Raw genomic sequence first — 15,596 nt, 5'->3', positions numbered from 1 at the left:
CTTTAATGTCGTCCACACAAGTCTTAAAGTCAGAAAAATCTAGAGTATTGAGTACCCCATTTTTCACTAAACTTTTAATCCTCTCAATGGAGATATGTCCTAATCTCCGGTGTCATAACATAGAGGAATTCTCATTAATATTACACCTTTTAATAACAGTTTGAACATGCATTGAACTATAAGTGGCATAATTTTTTAAACCAAGAAGATAAAGACCATCAGATAAGATGTCGTTCCCAACACATTCAGAATTATAAAATAACTCAAACGATGTGTCTTTAAAATTAAAGGAATATCCAAAAATGTACGAGTCTATAAACATAAATTAAGTTTCGAGAAAAACTTGATACATAAAAGGTCCTTTCTAATTTCAAAATAAAGCTACTACTTAATGTTAAAATGCAAGTTCCAATAGACTCCACAGGTAAGCCTAACTTATTGCCTGATAAAATGTTTTGCTCACTTCCCACTGGTTTCCTTAGGTTTTGCATACCGTGTAAAGAATTTTCAATATGGATAGTATGTCCAGAATTAATCCACCAAATGTTACTATTAACACTAACCTTATTAGATCCATAACATACTAATGGGATTGATTTACTTTTCTTCTCAAGTCATTTTTGGAATCCGGGAAAATTCTTCTTCATGTGTCCTTTCTTCTTGCAAAAGAAACACTTTGCCACCTTCATAATTTCAGCTTGAGGTGGTATTTTACCAATCTCCTTCTGATTAGCTTAAGACTTAGTTGCTTTGTTCTTCCAACAAGCAATTGTCAGCAATGGACTCTCACTCATCTCCATTACAAGCCTTTCTTCTTCCTGAACACACATGGTCATTAATTCATTGATAAGCCATTTGTCCTTATGTGCGCTGTAGGAAATCTTAAACGGCCCATATTCCTGCAGAAGAGTGTTCAAAATGAAGTGCACCAAGAAAGACTCAGACATATCATCTCCATTACAAGCCTTTCTTCTTCCTGAACACACATGGTCATTAATTCATTGATAAGCCATTTGTCCTTATGTGCGCTGTAGGAAATCTTAAACGGCCCATATTCCTGCAGAAGAGTGTTCAAAATGAAGTGCACCAAGAAAGACTCAGACATATCAACCTCCTATTTCTTAAGTTGAGATGAAATATCTCGCATTTTAATTATGTACTCACGCACACCTTTCACACTGGTGAGCCGAAGAGAGGAGAAATTCATGATCAGGGTGTTTGCTAAAGCTTTATCTGAAGTGATGAACTGGTCATCAATGGCCTTAAGCAAGTCTCAGACCTTTTCATGGTGGTCAACAAAACCACGTATTCCGACCGAGATTTTGATCTTAAGGAACATCATGCGGAGTCGGTTGGGTAGTCCCACCGCTCATATAATGCAACATCAGCTGAACTACTTTCATCAGTGATTATAGGTAGTTCGTCTTTCCTTATAGCATAGTCTATGTCCATCCACCCCAATTGCAGAAGAATTCTCTCCTTCCATATCTTATAGTTATCTCCTTTGAGTTCGGGAACATCATCTTGAATATCAGGAAAAACTAATAGTTTGAGAAGCTACAAAATTCAAAGGCGGTGTAAACATACTAGAAAATTGAATCTTGTGACATAAAAATTGCCTGTGGGCTAAATTTTTAATTCAATACAAAACCATTAAACCTTATGATAGAATAATCAAATTACATACTCAAATTCATGCTTTACGGGTACAACATAAAAATAATTTAATTTTTATCACAAATATTTACTTTATGATAAAATTCACAAATTATGCATACCTCATGATCCCTGTGGGTAAACCATGAACAATAATATATCATTTTATTCCAATTAATTATACAAATATAATAAAAATTCCTGTGGAATAAAATTCATTATATAAAGTATAATTGATCACAATATTATGTCTAATTCCTTATATCATCTTTAAACAATTTAATATATAATTTTAATTAAAATATAGATGTTGTGGCTAATCCATAATTAATCAAAATTATAAGTATCACTTAGACGTAAAACTTAATTATATGAGAATAAATCATATTATGCATTTCAAGATCAAGATATGATGAATAAAATTCTCATATATAATTTCATAATTGAAATACAATATTATGCACTTGATTTCATGTATATATATATATATATATATATATATATATATATATATATATATATATATATACATAGAATTAAATTTTTCTAAAATATATTTATGCATAAAAAAAATAAAAATTTCAAAAATGACAAAGGTAAACAAAATAAGGATATAAGATATAAAAAACAAATACATATAAAAAAACCTTTAATGATTCAATGACTTGTGCATTTATAACATCTTGTTAGTCATGCGTTTGAAACTTAGCTACTACAAAGACCGTATATTCTACCATTAAAAATACATTTAGTGATCATTACCACCCATTAGTAATATTTGACTTCTCAATTCAAAAACTCATGGAACATTTCATAGTTATTATTACAAATTAGTCGCAAAACTAACAATGTCTCATTAGATCACACTAACTCCATAGCATTTTTGATCCGTTTGAGACAAATTTTATAGCATTGTTGTAAATCTTCTCTCATTTAAATGATAAAATAATATGGTCTGGCCTTAACATACAAGGTGTTTATAAGATTCCTTCAATTTGTTGTTTCCTCGTTACCTCGTAGCCTTTGGTTTTGACCCGATTAATAAGCAAACCTCTGACAATCCATAGTTTAAAAGCCATTGTTCAAAAAATATATAAACGCAAAACTACCACTTAGAGGGGCAAAAAATAGAAGTTAGAAAATAGATGAAGAAAAAAGAATATATTATTTTCAGTTAAAGTTGGATTAAAACATAAAATATGCCCAAATTTCTCAATTACGCATCCAACGCATAATAGTGTTGTTCTGATCTTCTGTGCTTATCCAAGAGTTTAATTTTCATCCGTAGATTTTTCTATTCAAAACCAGTGAACAGTTCACAGAACCCTTTATATTCAACTCATAAAAAAGCTGACTAAAAAACAAGGGAAACCGGACAATTGACAATACCATGCAACACTGGTATGTGTAAAAGAACTGAAGCTAAAGGTACACTATAAATAGGACTCCGTTATATCTTTGCTTCCTATCTCATCTCAAAGCATTCTCTCATTTTCATATATACATTAGCTTGTCACACACTATTGGTCATTCTTAATTACTTGCTGCATTTTTCTCCTTTGTGCCTGAGAATTTGTCTTGTCATTTAGGCATGGAACTAAGTCTTAACCACCAACTTGGGCTTGTTTGTGTAATATTGCTCTTCCCTGCACTATGTAGCTGCAACGAATACTTTACGAACTCCAGAGCAAGCTATTATAATACCCCTGATGGCCTTGGGAATCCAAGTAAGCCAACTATAGCTAGTTAGCTATGTACTCATTTTTATGAGCTTGTTTTGTATAAATAAAATAGTTTGTATCATATTTGTATGCAGACTAGGAACTAGGTTGTGTTTGTGTCATGTTTTGGGAGGGGGCAAGAAGCTCATTTACATGTTTCACCACTAACCCTTTGTACTTTGAAACTAGATAGTAGATACTGTTTTCTTTCTATCAAATTAAAACATTTGAGGAATTAATTACTTACTTCTGAAGATGCATATGCATGCTTCTTCTGTAACACGCCCTCTTTAGAAATAAAATTAATGTACATTTTGGCTGTGTGGCATCATACTACTCATCTCTTTAGAAACATAATTAATGTGATGGACCAATTGGTGTAATATTTTAGGGGGAGCTTGTGGCTTTGAAGAATATGGAAGAACGATTAATAATGGAAGTGTGGCTGCTGTATCTGGGCTATGGAGGAATGGTGCTGGCTGTGGCACATGTTATTGGGTACTTCCCTTTCCTTTCTTTTCATTAATCAATATTTTATTATTTCTAACAATCCTCAGTAAAACAAGGCTTCATCATCATCATTAACTACAACAAAATATTTACATGGAATGCGAGGTATTTCTACTAAGACTAATTAATGATATGGGCATTATATATATTATGAACCTAGATTTGAAACCTTTGTTTTTCTCTATATTTTTCTTTTCACGTCAAATCATACTTGCACTCGTCTCTTTTTCTCTCATAAAGTGTCAAACAGTATACGAGGGTGTTTATGCATCTTTATCCTTCTACTAAATGTTGTTAATATAAATGGTGAGTTAGGTAAGGTGCAAAATTCCACAATACTGCGGGAAAGGAGTGCAGGTGGTGGCCACAGACTCTGGTGCGGGAGACGGAACAGACTTCATAATGAGCAAACGTGGATTCTCAGGATTGGCACGCAACGTAGCTGCTTCTAAGGAGCTGTTCAAACGCGGGGTGGTGGATATTGCATTCACAAGGGTTCCCTGTAACTACCCTTCTAACATTAAGCTCCGTGTCCACAAGAGCAGCAAAAACCCTGGCTACTTAGCTGTCCTGCTTCTCAACGTAAATGGAGTACGCGACATCACGGCTGTTGAGATGTGGCAGGTATATATACATGCACGTGCTCCCACACGCATGTAGAAAACATAGGTTATGCATTGACAATGTAAAATAATTGTACATTATCATTGAGTTACAAATCATCATATATGATAGATTTGTTAATTTTTATAATAACTACCTTAAAAGTTCTACTAATAACAACAGAATTTATGATTGATTGACAATATATGACTATTCAACCGATAAATTTATCATACATTCAATTCTTAATGTACAATGATTTTTAAATCAATTAGTAGATAGAAACTGCAACTTTACTATATATAGGCATGTGTATTTGCTTTAATGGTTGATTTAGTTAGTTTAGTATTACTTGAGAGTGCTTCCATACGTTCAAAATACTTGTCCCTCTGTGTAGTTGAACTGAATTTGGTTATTGAAATGTTGTGCAGAGAGGGCAGAAACGTTGGGAGCCACTACGCAGGGTGTATGGGGCAGTGTTTGACTATGCTAACCCACCCAGTGGTGCAATTCTCTTGAGGTTTCAAGTTGGCTATGGATATTGGCTGCCTTCAAATAACCCAATCCCTGCTAATTGGAAGCCTGGTGCTACTTATGACACCAAAGTCCAGATTTATGAGAAAGGAAATTAAATATACATGCACTGGTTCCAAACCCCAGGAACATACTACAACTAATAAGTAGTACTAGTCATCACTTATTCCGTTAATTTGTTTGTTATAATTAAGTAGTGTCACTCAATGTTGTTTCTTGTTAATTTACTTGTGTCAAAAAAAGGGACTAGAATAATGGGGTTCATGTGATCAAATTTCCATGTATCTAAGACTACATGGAATATGAATAAAATACAGTTTGGTTTGATCATTTACTGGTTTTTCTTATCCTTCTACTTGTATTAGTTTATGCTTAGTTGGATTATTTTACTTGTTTCAAGCATGAATGAAAGAATTATATAAGTGAACTTTTTTATCTTTTACAAGAAAGGAAAGCTTGTAGCTTGCTATTCCAAACGAGCATATTTGTTAACAAATGAACCATAACTTTATTGGTTTTAATTTTGCCTATATTGCTATTATTATATCACTGCTACACGTATAATTTAATAAACTATAAATGGCTAGGAATTCACATTTTCATACTACACAGTAAAATGTGGATTGTTTATTCTGCGCTACAAAGATGCAGATCAGTCATACGCTACTTGAGCATATATAATCCACATTGTAACTAGCGTATGCTCTTTCGTGCTGACTGGACTTGATTTGCAATCTTCTGTTCTGTTCTTCTGGCACTCAAACCAAAGGTTCAGTTCATCATTTGAATTTGTATGTGTGAAAATGAGTTATGGTTTGATTCCTTTGATTCTATTTTTACCTTAACCCGGTTCACATCATAGTGCATACCTCACAATTGACTTAGCTCATGAGCACCTTGATTTAATTAAAAATACAAGTTGCTGCATATATTGATCATTCTTAAAATATTTGGTGTACTTTACACCGGTGACCAGACTGGATATAACTGTAGCAACATTTTCTTTCAAATTTGGTTCCTGTGTCATTTTCCTAGGCATTTCATTTTTTCTAACTTCCCATTCAAATTCAAGGACAAGGAAAGTAGGAATTCAAAAATTGACAACCTCTTTAAACACAACTTTTGAGTAGGCATCTTAATAGGCTGCAGAAGGGAGCTAGTAATTTGCATATTGGCTTTCATGGACTAAATGGAGTACAAATATTAGACTATTATCAGTCATAACAAGGCACTTAAAATGCTTTTGTGACAATAGTCGACTGGTCCATCCCAAATCAAGCAACACCGGAATTCTTTATCACAACACTAAATATTTGAAAACAAAAGTGTTCAACTGAATTCTCAAAATTGATCATGCCACTACTCAATCTATAACTGGACATCAGTTAATGCAACACTTACAGCAAAATATCTCATTCTAGGAAAGCTATTAAAAATACCAAGAGCGAAAGAACCTTAAAATTAGGACAGGATGTTTGAAAACTCATTTCTTTTTTCCAGTCTTGGCAGCATCAGAAGCCTTGGTCTTCTTAACTCCACAAATCTTCTTAGCTCTATTCTTTCTCTCCTTCATTTGCTTCCTTGATTTCTCTTCCATTCCTGATAAGCCTGTACTTAGGCTCACACTTCTTAGCATTCTCAACTGAATCATATAAATTAAACACCAAACCCAGTGGATTTGCCACCACCAAAATGAGTTCGGAACTTGAAGACAAATACAAGGTTGGTGCCTTTCCCGTCATACATTCTCCTTAGCTTCTCCTTCAGTTCAGCCTTGGAAACATTAGCGCTCCCCGGATGAAGGACATCAATAACAAACTGCTTCAAGGACATCAATTAGCGCTCCTTAGCTTCTCCCAGCTTGCTTCTAGCCAAATTGCCGTTACTGACAAATTAGAAGATCTCCTCCTTCGCATGGCCAATCTCGAAAACACTACCAACTCCTCAGCCTCACCTTCTTCCTCGCCTAACCTGTACCAAAAACCACCCTCATCAACACTCCCAAAATGAAACTTGATGTCCCTAAATTTGATGGCACCGACCCTTCTGGGTGGGTGTTCAAAATCACTCAGTTTTTTGCCTATCACTTCACCCCAGAACCAGAGTGTCTAACCATCATTTCCTTCACCATGGAAGGACCCACCTTAGCGTGTTTCCAGTGGATGATGTGCAACCACCAGTTCCCCACTTGGGCAGGATTTTTGCAGGCCATCGAGACCCGTTTTGCGCATTCACCATACGAGGACCCTACGGGAATCCTCTTCAAGCTAACCCAAACAGGTTCGGTGAGTGAGTATCTGCATCAGTTTAAAGCTCAGGCAAATCGGATAGTTGATCTTCCGCCATCTCTCCTCCTGAGTTGCTTCGTCTCGGGTTTGAACCTCGATATTCGCCGCGAGGTCCAAGTTCTCCAGCCTCTGACCCTTGTCCAAGCCGTCGGGTTGGAACGTCTCCAGGAGGACAAGCTCGCGGAGCAACGTCGTCCCTACCACAATCGCACTACCCCGGCCCCACACCCCCAACACCATCTTCGTTTCCCACACCACCACCTCCTTTACCCTCAGCAACCCCACCCTTGTTACCTTCGTCGGCCAAACCCCCTCCCTTACCATGGAAGCGCCTGACCCCCGCCGAGATCGCAAGCCGCCGGGAGCACGGCCTCTGCTTCAACTGTGATGAGTGCTACACGCGAGGGCATCACTGCGCCTCACGGTTCTTTTTACTCATCGCAGAAGACAACAAGCTCGAGGAGCTTTCGAACCCTAATATAACAAACCCTGACCCGTGTCTCGAGGACCCAAACCAACAAGACCCGCTCCAGGCCCAGATCAGCTTTTGTGCACTTTTGGGTCACTCCGACACACTACGCCTGTTGGGCCACATCGCCAACCAGCCCATCGTCATCCTCATCGACGGCGACAGCACGCACAACTTCGTGTAGGCTCGGCTAGTCAGGCACCTCAGTCTCACCACTGTCAATCCCAACCTTTCGTGTCCTTGTTGGCAACGGCAACGATAGAGTGCCACCACTTATGCCCATCAGCTTTCATCCAAAGCCAGGGCTACTCTTTCACCACTGATTTACATGTCTTACCCATAAGCGGAGTTGATGTGGTCCTCAGTGTTCATTGGCTAAAAGTCCCTTGGTCCGATGTTGACGGACTATAACACCTTGACCATGAAATTTGTCCACAGTGGCAATATCATTGAACTTAAAGGAGATACCACCACCAAAGACTTAGAAGCCATCTCCCCACCACAACTCCAACAACTAATCCAGACGAACTCTGCCAGTGCCTTTTTTCACATACACGCCTCCCCTTCCCCCATCACTTCCTCGACCCCTCATCCTGCTATTTCCGCCTTAATCACAGACTTCGCCCCTCTATTTCAACAACCCACCACCCTTCCCCCTCCCTGACCCACCAATCACTTTATCCTTCTTCAACCTCACACAATTCCTGTCAATGTTAAACCATACTGTTACCCCTACTTCCAAAAACATGAAATTGAGACTCAAGTGGCCAATATGCTTCAATCTGGCATCATCAGACCAAGCACAAGCCCCTTCTCATCGTCGGTCCTGCTAGTTAAGAAAAGGGACGACTCTTGGCGATTTTGTGTTGATTATAGGGCTTTGAACGCCCTAATGATTAAGGACCGATTTCCAATACCCAAAATTGACGAACTTCTGGAGGAACTGGGTAGCGCCACTTGGTTTTCCAAACTAGACCTCATGCAGGGCTACCACCAGATTCTAATGGCGGAGTCTGATATCGCCAAGACAGCCTTCCGGACGCACCCCGGCCATTACGAGTTCCTTGTAATGCCGTTCGGCCTCTGCAACGCTCCGTCCACTTTTCAGGCGACAATGAACAGCACCTTCGGTCCTTATTTGCGTAAATTCGTTACCATCTTTTTTGATGATATTCTGATTTATAGCAAATCATTCCCAGAACACTTGGAGCACCTTTGCAAAGCTTTTGAAATCCTTAGCTTGCACTAATTTTTTTTTAAGCTTTCAAAGTGTTCTTTTGCAACTTCTCAGGTGGAATATCTTGGTCACATTGCGTCTTGCCGGGGAGTGGAACCAGTGTCAGCTAAGATTGAGGCAGTCCAGAATTGGCCCGTTCCCCGATCCACTCGAGCCCTACGAGGCTTCCTAGGGTTGTCGGGATTTTACAGAAGGTTCATTAAAGGCTATTCCTCACTCGCAGCTCCCCTCACAGCTCTCCTAACTAAAGACTCCTTTCACTGGAATGCTGACGCTGAACAAGCTTTCCTCAACCTGAAGCAGGCTCTGTGTAATGCACCTGTGCTAAGCTTGCCAGACTTCTCCATCCTATTCAGCGTCGAGACTGACGCCTCCGGTGTCGGCATGGGAGCAGTCCTGTCCCAAAAGAACCACCCAATAGCCTTCTTTGGTAAACCTTTCTGCCCTAGGCTTCTTCGTGCATCCACGTATGTCAGAGAACTCACCGCCATCACCACCGCCATTAAAAAATGGAGGCAGTACTTGTTGGACAATCCCTTCACCATTCTCACGGACCACTGCATGGGCCAACTCATCTAGACACCAGAACAACAACATTATTTGGCACGCTTATTGGGTTATTTCCCGACGGACAGAAGCCCCCTCTACCCAACTCTTTCTTCCAACGGTTCCCAATTATCATTTCTTGCAGGAACTTAAACAGGAGCTCCTCCACAACTCCGCCTTCCTCGAATTTCGTCAACGAATTCAAGCCGATCCTTCCAAATACCCTGACTGCTCCATATGCGACGACTTCATCCTTCAAAATGGTCGTATATGGCTTCCTAAGGGTCTCCAGGTCATCCCCACTATTCTCACTGAGTTTCACCACACCCCCACAGGCGGCCATATGGGCAATGCAAAAACTTTGGGACGCATTAACGAAAATTTTGTCTGGCCTTCCATGAAGCAGGATGTCAAGCTATTTATCTCTTCTTGCATAGAGTATGTCAACAGACCAAGAACGATCACCGCAACAGCTCGGGGTTACTCTGTCCACTTCCCATGCCGGCGCGAAAAGCTAGGGGTGTACATAGGTTTGCTTCCAACGCACTACACCACTGCCACTATGGCCAGGATATTTATGGAGATTGCCGGCAAAATCCATGGAATGCCACGAAGCCTCATCTTCTACCGAGATCCCCTGTTCGTGAGTCGCTTTTGGCAAGAACTATTCAAGCTAAGCGGTACCAAACTCAAGATGAGCACGGCGTATCACCCCTAAACGAATGGCCAGATAGAGGTGATGAATCGCATAATCGAGCATTACCTCCGAGCTTTAGTCCACCAAAAACCGACATGGGGACATTTCCTCCTGTGGGCGGAGTGGTCGTACAACACATCCATCCACTCTGCTACCGGTAAGTCACCATATGAAATCACCTTTGGCAAGAAGCCCCCTAATATCCCTTAGTATGTGGCCGGTGATTCCAATGTGGCGGCAGTGGATGATTAGTTGACCGAGCGTGACACCATGATTTCTAGTTTGACAAAAAAGTTATTAAAGGATCAGTAGAAAATGAAGGAGAGTGCGAACAAACAACGAAGGGATGTTCAATTTAAGGAAGGCGCGCAGGTCTTGGTCAAATTACGACCTCAGCGCCAGTCAACGACTACTGGAAGTCAATATTCAAAATTGGCCAAAAGGTTCTATGGGCCTTTCCGCAATGTGCAAAGGATAGGGCCTGTAGCCTATAAGCTTGACTTGCCAGAGTCATCACGCATACATCCAGTATTTCACTGCTCACTACTCAAGCCATATACTCCATCCACCACCCCGCCGGAGGTCCCTCTTAGTCTACCAGCTTCGTCGGAAGAACACCAGCCGCTTATTTCTCCTCTAGCTATCTTGGACACTAAGTGGACTCAGTCAGAGAAGGATAGTGAATTACTTGTCCTTGTGCAATGGGCTGGCCTACTACCTGAAGACACATCATGGGAACCTTGGGCACAATTGAAAGCGGATTATAACCTTGAGGACAAGGTTATTTTGGAAGCGCAAGGGGATGTTGAGAACAGACTCACACAAAAGGAGAATGCAGCAAGGGAGCAACAAAATGCAGAAACAACACAGCAAACAGCAAGGGCACAGCAAGAGAATACAGAAACAGAGAAGGGAGAAGGACCAAGGCTAAAAAGGGAAACTCGCAAACCATATTACCTCAAGGACTTCGTAAGCAAGTAGTGGAGCAGGGAGTGTCCTGGCAGCATTGCTCCTGATGGTAGTGGCGCTCCTGAAGATCCCTTGTCGGCTGAGAGTACTAATCCGTTAGGATTGTGATCCTCTTTTTGCTATTTTGTAACTTTTCATTACTTCAAGGCTAGATGCCAACAAACCATTAGAAAATTGTTAGATGAGAACAGCTACAAAGAACTCTATAAATACTAACAATGTACTCCAAAAATGGTTAAGCAATAATACAGTACTCTCTTTCCTTACCTTTTCTCTGGAGGCACCTAGGCCTCGAATGCTAGGTATCCCTTTGGTTCTTAACACTCAGCTACTGGGATATAAATTTAGCACCTATTGGTATGACTGTATGGAGGGATATTAATATGAGGTTTAGATAATTTGTATGAAATCCTAAACTTAAATTTTATTGCCACCCTTGTTCCAGAAGGTCGTGGATTCGTGGGTAGGCTTAAAGGGATGACTTCTATCTGACTGTGGCAACATGTCTTTTTTCTTACTTGATGAACCCTTTTATAGTTTTACTTCAAGATGATTGACTATGTGAATTTTTATTGCTTTACTTTCTTATTGCTTCACGAAAAACTCTGACATTTGCTGACATGATAGAGGGCTTATTCACATCACATGTAATGCAATCTTAGAATATTTTGCTTCAGTTGCAAAAAAAACAGGGGGAAAGTGCGTGTAACATAGTGTCATACATGGCAATCGGCAAATGACTATAATTCTGAGCCTAACTATTATGCCTTGATTCAGCAAAGTCAATCCATTGATTGCCCAGCAAAAAAAGGAATCCATTGATTTGTTCAATTGTAAAATTCTGACGAGTAATGATAAGCGCACATCTAATTTTTGAGGTTTATGGATGAAAAGAAGAAAGAATAAATAAAAATGGAAGGAATTGACTCTTGATATGGTACTAGAGTTTTTGTGATTCAATGATTAAGAATTTAATCTTTTTGGCCCAAATCTCCTAAATGTAAATTAAACTTCAGCAGAAAAGAGTAAATCTATATACTTTAAACTCAATGGTAGACAAATTTTTAATCCGAAGGGTTGAGAATTTTTTTCATCCTTTAAAATTAGTCAATTATGATTTTAGTCTTTATAATTCTTTTGCAATTAATCTTCGATTTTATGAAAAGTGTGAGATGAGAAAGAAATAAAGAAAGAAAGAAAAAGAAAGCAGGGACGGATAAAAGCTAGATAACACCATACAAAAGAACTAGAGATCATAATAGAATAGTAATGTGTACAAGAAGATGTAAGGAATTGCTAATAAACAACAAAGTCAAGGAAAACCATTGATAAAAGAGGAAAAATTGAACATGCAGTTTAGTTTATGACATATGTAACAACACAATTCTTCACTTTCTTGAACCATTCACTTCAGAATCAACTTAACTGACCTCCTGTTTCAGGCACATGGATTCGTCTTGAACATCATTACCCAATTCTTCTGCATCAGTATCATCATCTTCAATGCCTTGCAATCTACACACATGATCTGCATAAGCATGTGGTCCACATAAAGGAGGAAAGTCTCTGATTAATTCTCTTCGAGGAGGCTCTTTAGTTTCAGCCTTCTCCTTCAAACCAGCATCGGAACCATCTATGTTGTTGCCATCAGATGATGAGAATTCTGAACCATCACAAAGAACCCCTTCTGAAAAAGAAGAAAACTTTGACACATTGGAGGAGTCACACGCTACAACAACTTCAGCGGCACTTATCAATTCTTCATCTTCCAAATCTTGCAGTCCCAACTCCAAAATAGTGTCATTTAATTGGCGAAAAGTGTTAGGATCAACCCTTTTGCCAAAGGAGCCACATCCTTCTGGGAAATCACGAATGGCATAACGTTTGCGCTTTCTTTGAATAGGCTGAGCAACAAAAGTGCAATTCTCGTTTTCCATTGATCAAATCTTCCCTCTGAACGGTGCAAGAGGGATGTAAAACACAGAGAAGATGATGCGATTGCTTAATTTAAGTCATTCACCTTTTTGGCGAAGCGAATTATATATATTGTGCATAGTAGATTAGGATCAATTCGAATTGAGTTATTACCGTTACAATTATGTTATTATTAATCATATTGGTGTCTTTTATTAATCGGATGAGATTTTATTCTTAAATGAAATAATAACTTTTTCTTTTTCAAGATTTTATCTTTTACACAAGAAATCTTTTTTCTTTTTTTCAAGATTTTATTTTTCGAAAGAGTATTTGATTAGGATTTTATGTTTAGGTAAGAATATTTTGGAAACGTTGTTTAATTAAAATTTACCTACGAGTTATTTAGGAATTTTGATAAAATAAATAGGATTTTGGTTCAATATTTGGATGGTGGTGTGCTTGGTTCATCGGGTAGGAAAAAAATTCATTTATTATCTACCATCATCTATATTTATGTCTATATAAAATCGGTCAGCACAATTTTATTTTTTTTATAACATTTTAAAACTTTACTTTCTTTTTTTTCTCACTATTTTCCTTTTTTGCCACTTAAAAATTCATGCATTTACAAGGGATCTACTCCTAGTTTGGTTTGTAATCACGGGAGGAAAATTAAAATTAAAATTATTATTATAATTTATAGTATCAATTAAAAAATCAATACAATACTTTTTAAAAAAAAACTTTGATATTATCATAAGCTAATCTATAGGAGTGAGTATACAAATTTAGATTCGTGGACTAGCCCATTTTACCCACCAACACTAGAAAGGCATCTTGTTTTAAAAAAATCTGGATAACTATATTAAATTTTTTAGTTTAACCTAGTGGACTTTATCTACCAACTTGCGGATTACCGATATAAACCAGTATGTAAGACATTTTGATGCTTTTAATATTGAGACTATTATAAATGTTAGTATATTTTAGTATTAACACTTTAATATTTATTGTTTAATACTATTATAAAAGTTGATATATTTTAGTGTGATATATTTTAGCTTAAAATATGAAAGAAAAAATCTTCTAATTTTATACATTTTTTATTCTTCAAAAAATATTTTTTCACATCATTATTTAGGTACGGGGACGAGTGTGTTTTTTAGTAGATTTGGTGAGCAAGATACGAACTTAAAAAAAAATATTTATTTCACCTATCAGATTTGTTCGACTCATTTAAAATGCAAGCTTCACGAGCTGGGCCTTAAACAGGTCGGATCAATCTATATACCCACCCCTATTAATCGGGAATAAAAATAATTCTTAATTTTTTTTAGTCTAGATCACATGTATTCTTTGTGAGAGATAATCTTGATCGAGTTGTTAGATAGGATCATTATGAGCGACAAAGATCCCTCAAGACTCAAATAGTTCATAAACTTTAAAATAAATAGAAATGATACACATTTTATGGAAAATGACATTCACTTCTCTTAAGGGAGGTTTTTTTCATAGTTATGAATTTATTTAAAATTTTAAATATACAACATTTTTTTTAGAATTTAGTATATGTAACACCCTATTTTTCGTAAAATAAATTAAAAATAATTTTATTTAAAAATAAATAAAATTTTAGGAAAATAATGAGATTTTTGTAATTAAATAAATAAGGATAAATAATTTTATTAATTAAAAAATAATAGTTTTAAGGTAAACAAAATAAATATATGTTCTTAGAAAATAAAAAGAAAGTTTTATTTATTCATTTGATAGGAAATAAAATAGAGTTCATTTTTATAAAATAATAAAATAAAAAAAATAGAATAGATAATAGGCCGAGAATACCCTAACTATAAATAGAGACATATTATGTCAATTTTTACATTTACTATATGTTCCTACGTTCTCTCTTTCTCTCAAATTCATTTTTCTTTCTTCTCTCCCAAAATCCTCTCTTTTTCCCGCATACATTCAGATTTGTCCTAATAAAACTACGATTTCGGACTTGTTAATCGTTGGATCATCGTGAAATTTAAGCACCAAGTTTGAAACTCATTTTTGCACATCCTCACCATTAGGATTCACGAAATAATGTCTTTGGTGAGAAATATCCCTTGCACGAAGACAGGGAAATAGAGGCTCTAATTCCTTCTCTTTCTCTCTAACGTTTGAAAACCCTAGCATAACAACTAGGGGAAAAGCTTGAGGAATCTTAGGAAACCGTTAAAGACATCGCTATCACTTTCAAACTATACATGTGAGCCCACTTAGAGATAAGGGATGCGTTTATCGCAATTGGGGTTAGAATAAACATGTGTAAGGATCCTTAGAGGATCAAATTTGGGTTTATTTTGGGATGTTTATTGTATTTAATTATTCCTTTATGATTATAATTATGAGATAGTTGTATTTGACGGATCAATTAATGCACTAATGTGAAATGGTTGAT

The 15,596-nt window shown here is 37.3% G+C and overlaps 2 protein-coding genes across 2 annotated transcripts; one reads left to right on the top strand and one right to left on the bottom strand.

Moving 5' to 3' along the window:
* Window positions 1–3,139: 3,139 nt before the first annotated feature.
* LOC114392958 (expansin-like B1) lies at window positions 3,140–5,358 on the top strand. Its single transcript, XM_028354216.1, has 4 exons — window positions 3,140–3,383; window positions 3,769–3,875; window positions 4,203–4,511; window positions 4,922–5,358. Exons 1-4 carry the CDS (start codon window positions 3,248–3,250, stop codon window positions 5,120–5,122), a joined length of 753 nt encoding a protein of 250 aa, XP_028210017.1. The 5' UTR covers window positions 3,140–3,247; the 3' UTR covers window positions 5,123–5,358.
* A 1,497-nt stretch (window positions 5,359–6,855) lies between these two features.
* LOC114392959 lies at window positions 6,856–13,277 on the bottom strand. Its single transcript, XM_028354217.1, has 2 exons — window positions 12,661–13,277; window positions 6,856–11,378 (listed from the first exon to the last, which is right to left on the bottom strand). The coding sequence occupies exons 1-2, from the start codon at window positions 13,165–13,167 to the stop codon at window positions 11,373–11,375; spliced, it is 513 nt and encodes a 170-aa protein (XP_028210018.1). The 5' UTR covers window positions 13,168–13,277; the 3' UTR covers window positions 6,856–11,372.
* Between the last annotated feature and the right edge of the window lie 2,319 nt (window positions 13,278–15,596).

This window comes from Glycine soja, chromosome 17 (assembly GCF_004193775.1).
Source record: "Glycine soja cultivar W05 chromosome 17, ASM419377v2, whole genome shotgun sequence".
NCBI lineage: Eukaryota > Viridiplantae > Streptophyta > Magnoliopsida > Fabales > Fabaceae > Glycine > Glycine soja.
Note: the sequence above shows the minus strand (reverse complement) of the source record. Positions and strands in the feature narration are given on the sequence as shown.

Coding starts and splice junctions, on each gene's coding strand:
- LOC114392958 (XM_028354216.1), top strand. CDS start 3,248: ATGGAACTAAGTCTTAACCACCAACTTGGGCTTGTTTGTGTAATATTG. Junction 3,384..3,768: donor TGATGGCCTTGGGAATCCAA/GTAAGCCAACTA, acceptor GTAATATTTTAG/GGGGAGCTTGTGGCTTTGAA. Junction 3,876..4,202: donor GCTGTGGCACATGTTATTGG/GTACTTCCCTTT, acceptor ATGGTGAGTTAG/GTAAGGTGCAAAATTCCACA.
- LOC114392959 (XM_028354217.1), bottom strand. CDS start 13,167: ATGGAAAACGAGAATTGCACTTTTGTTGCTCAGCCTATTCAAAGAAAG.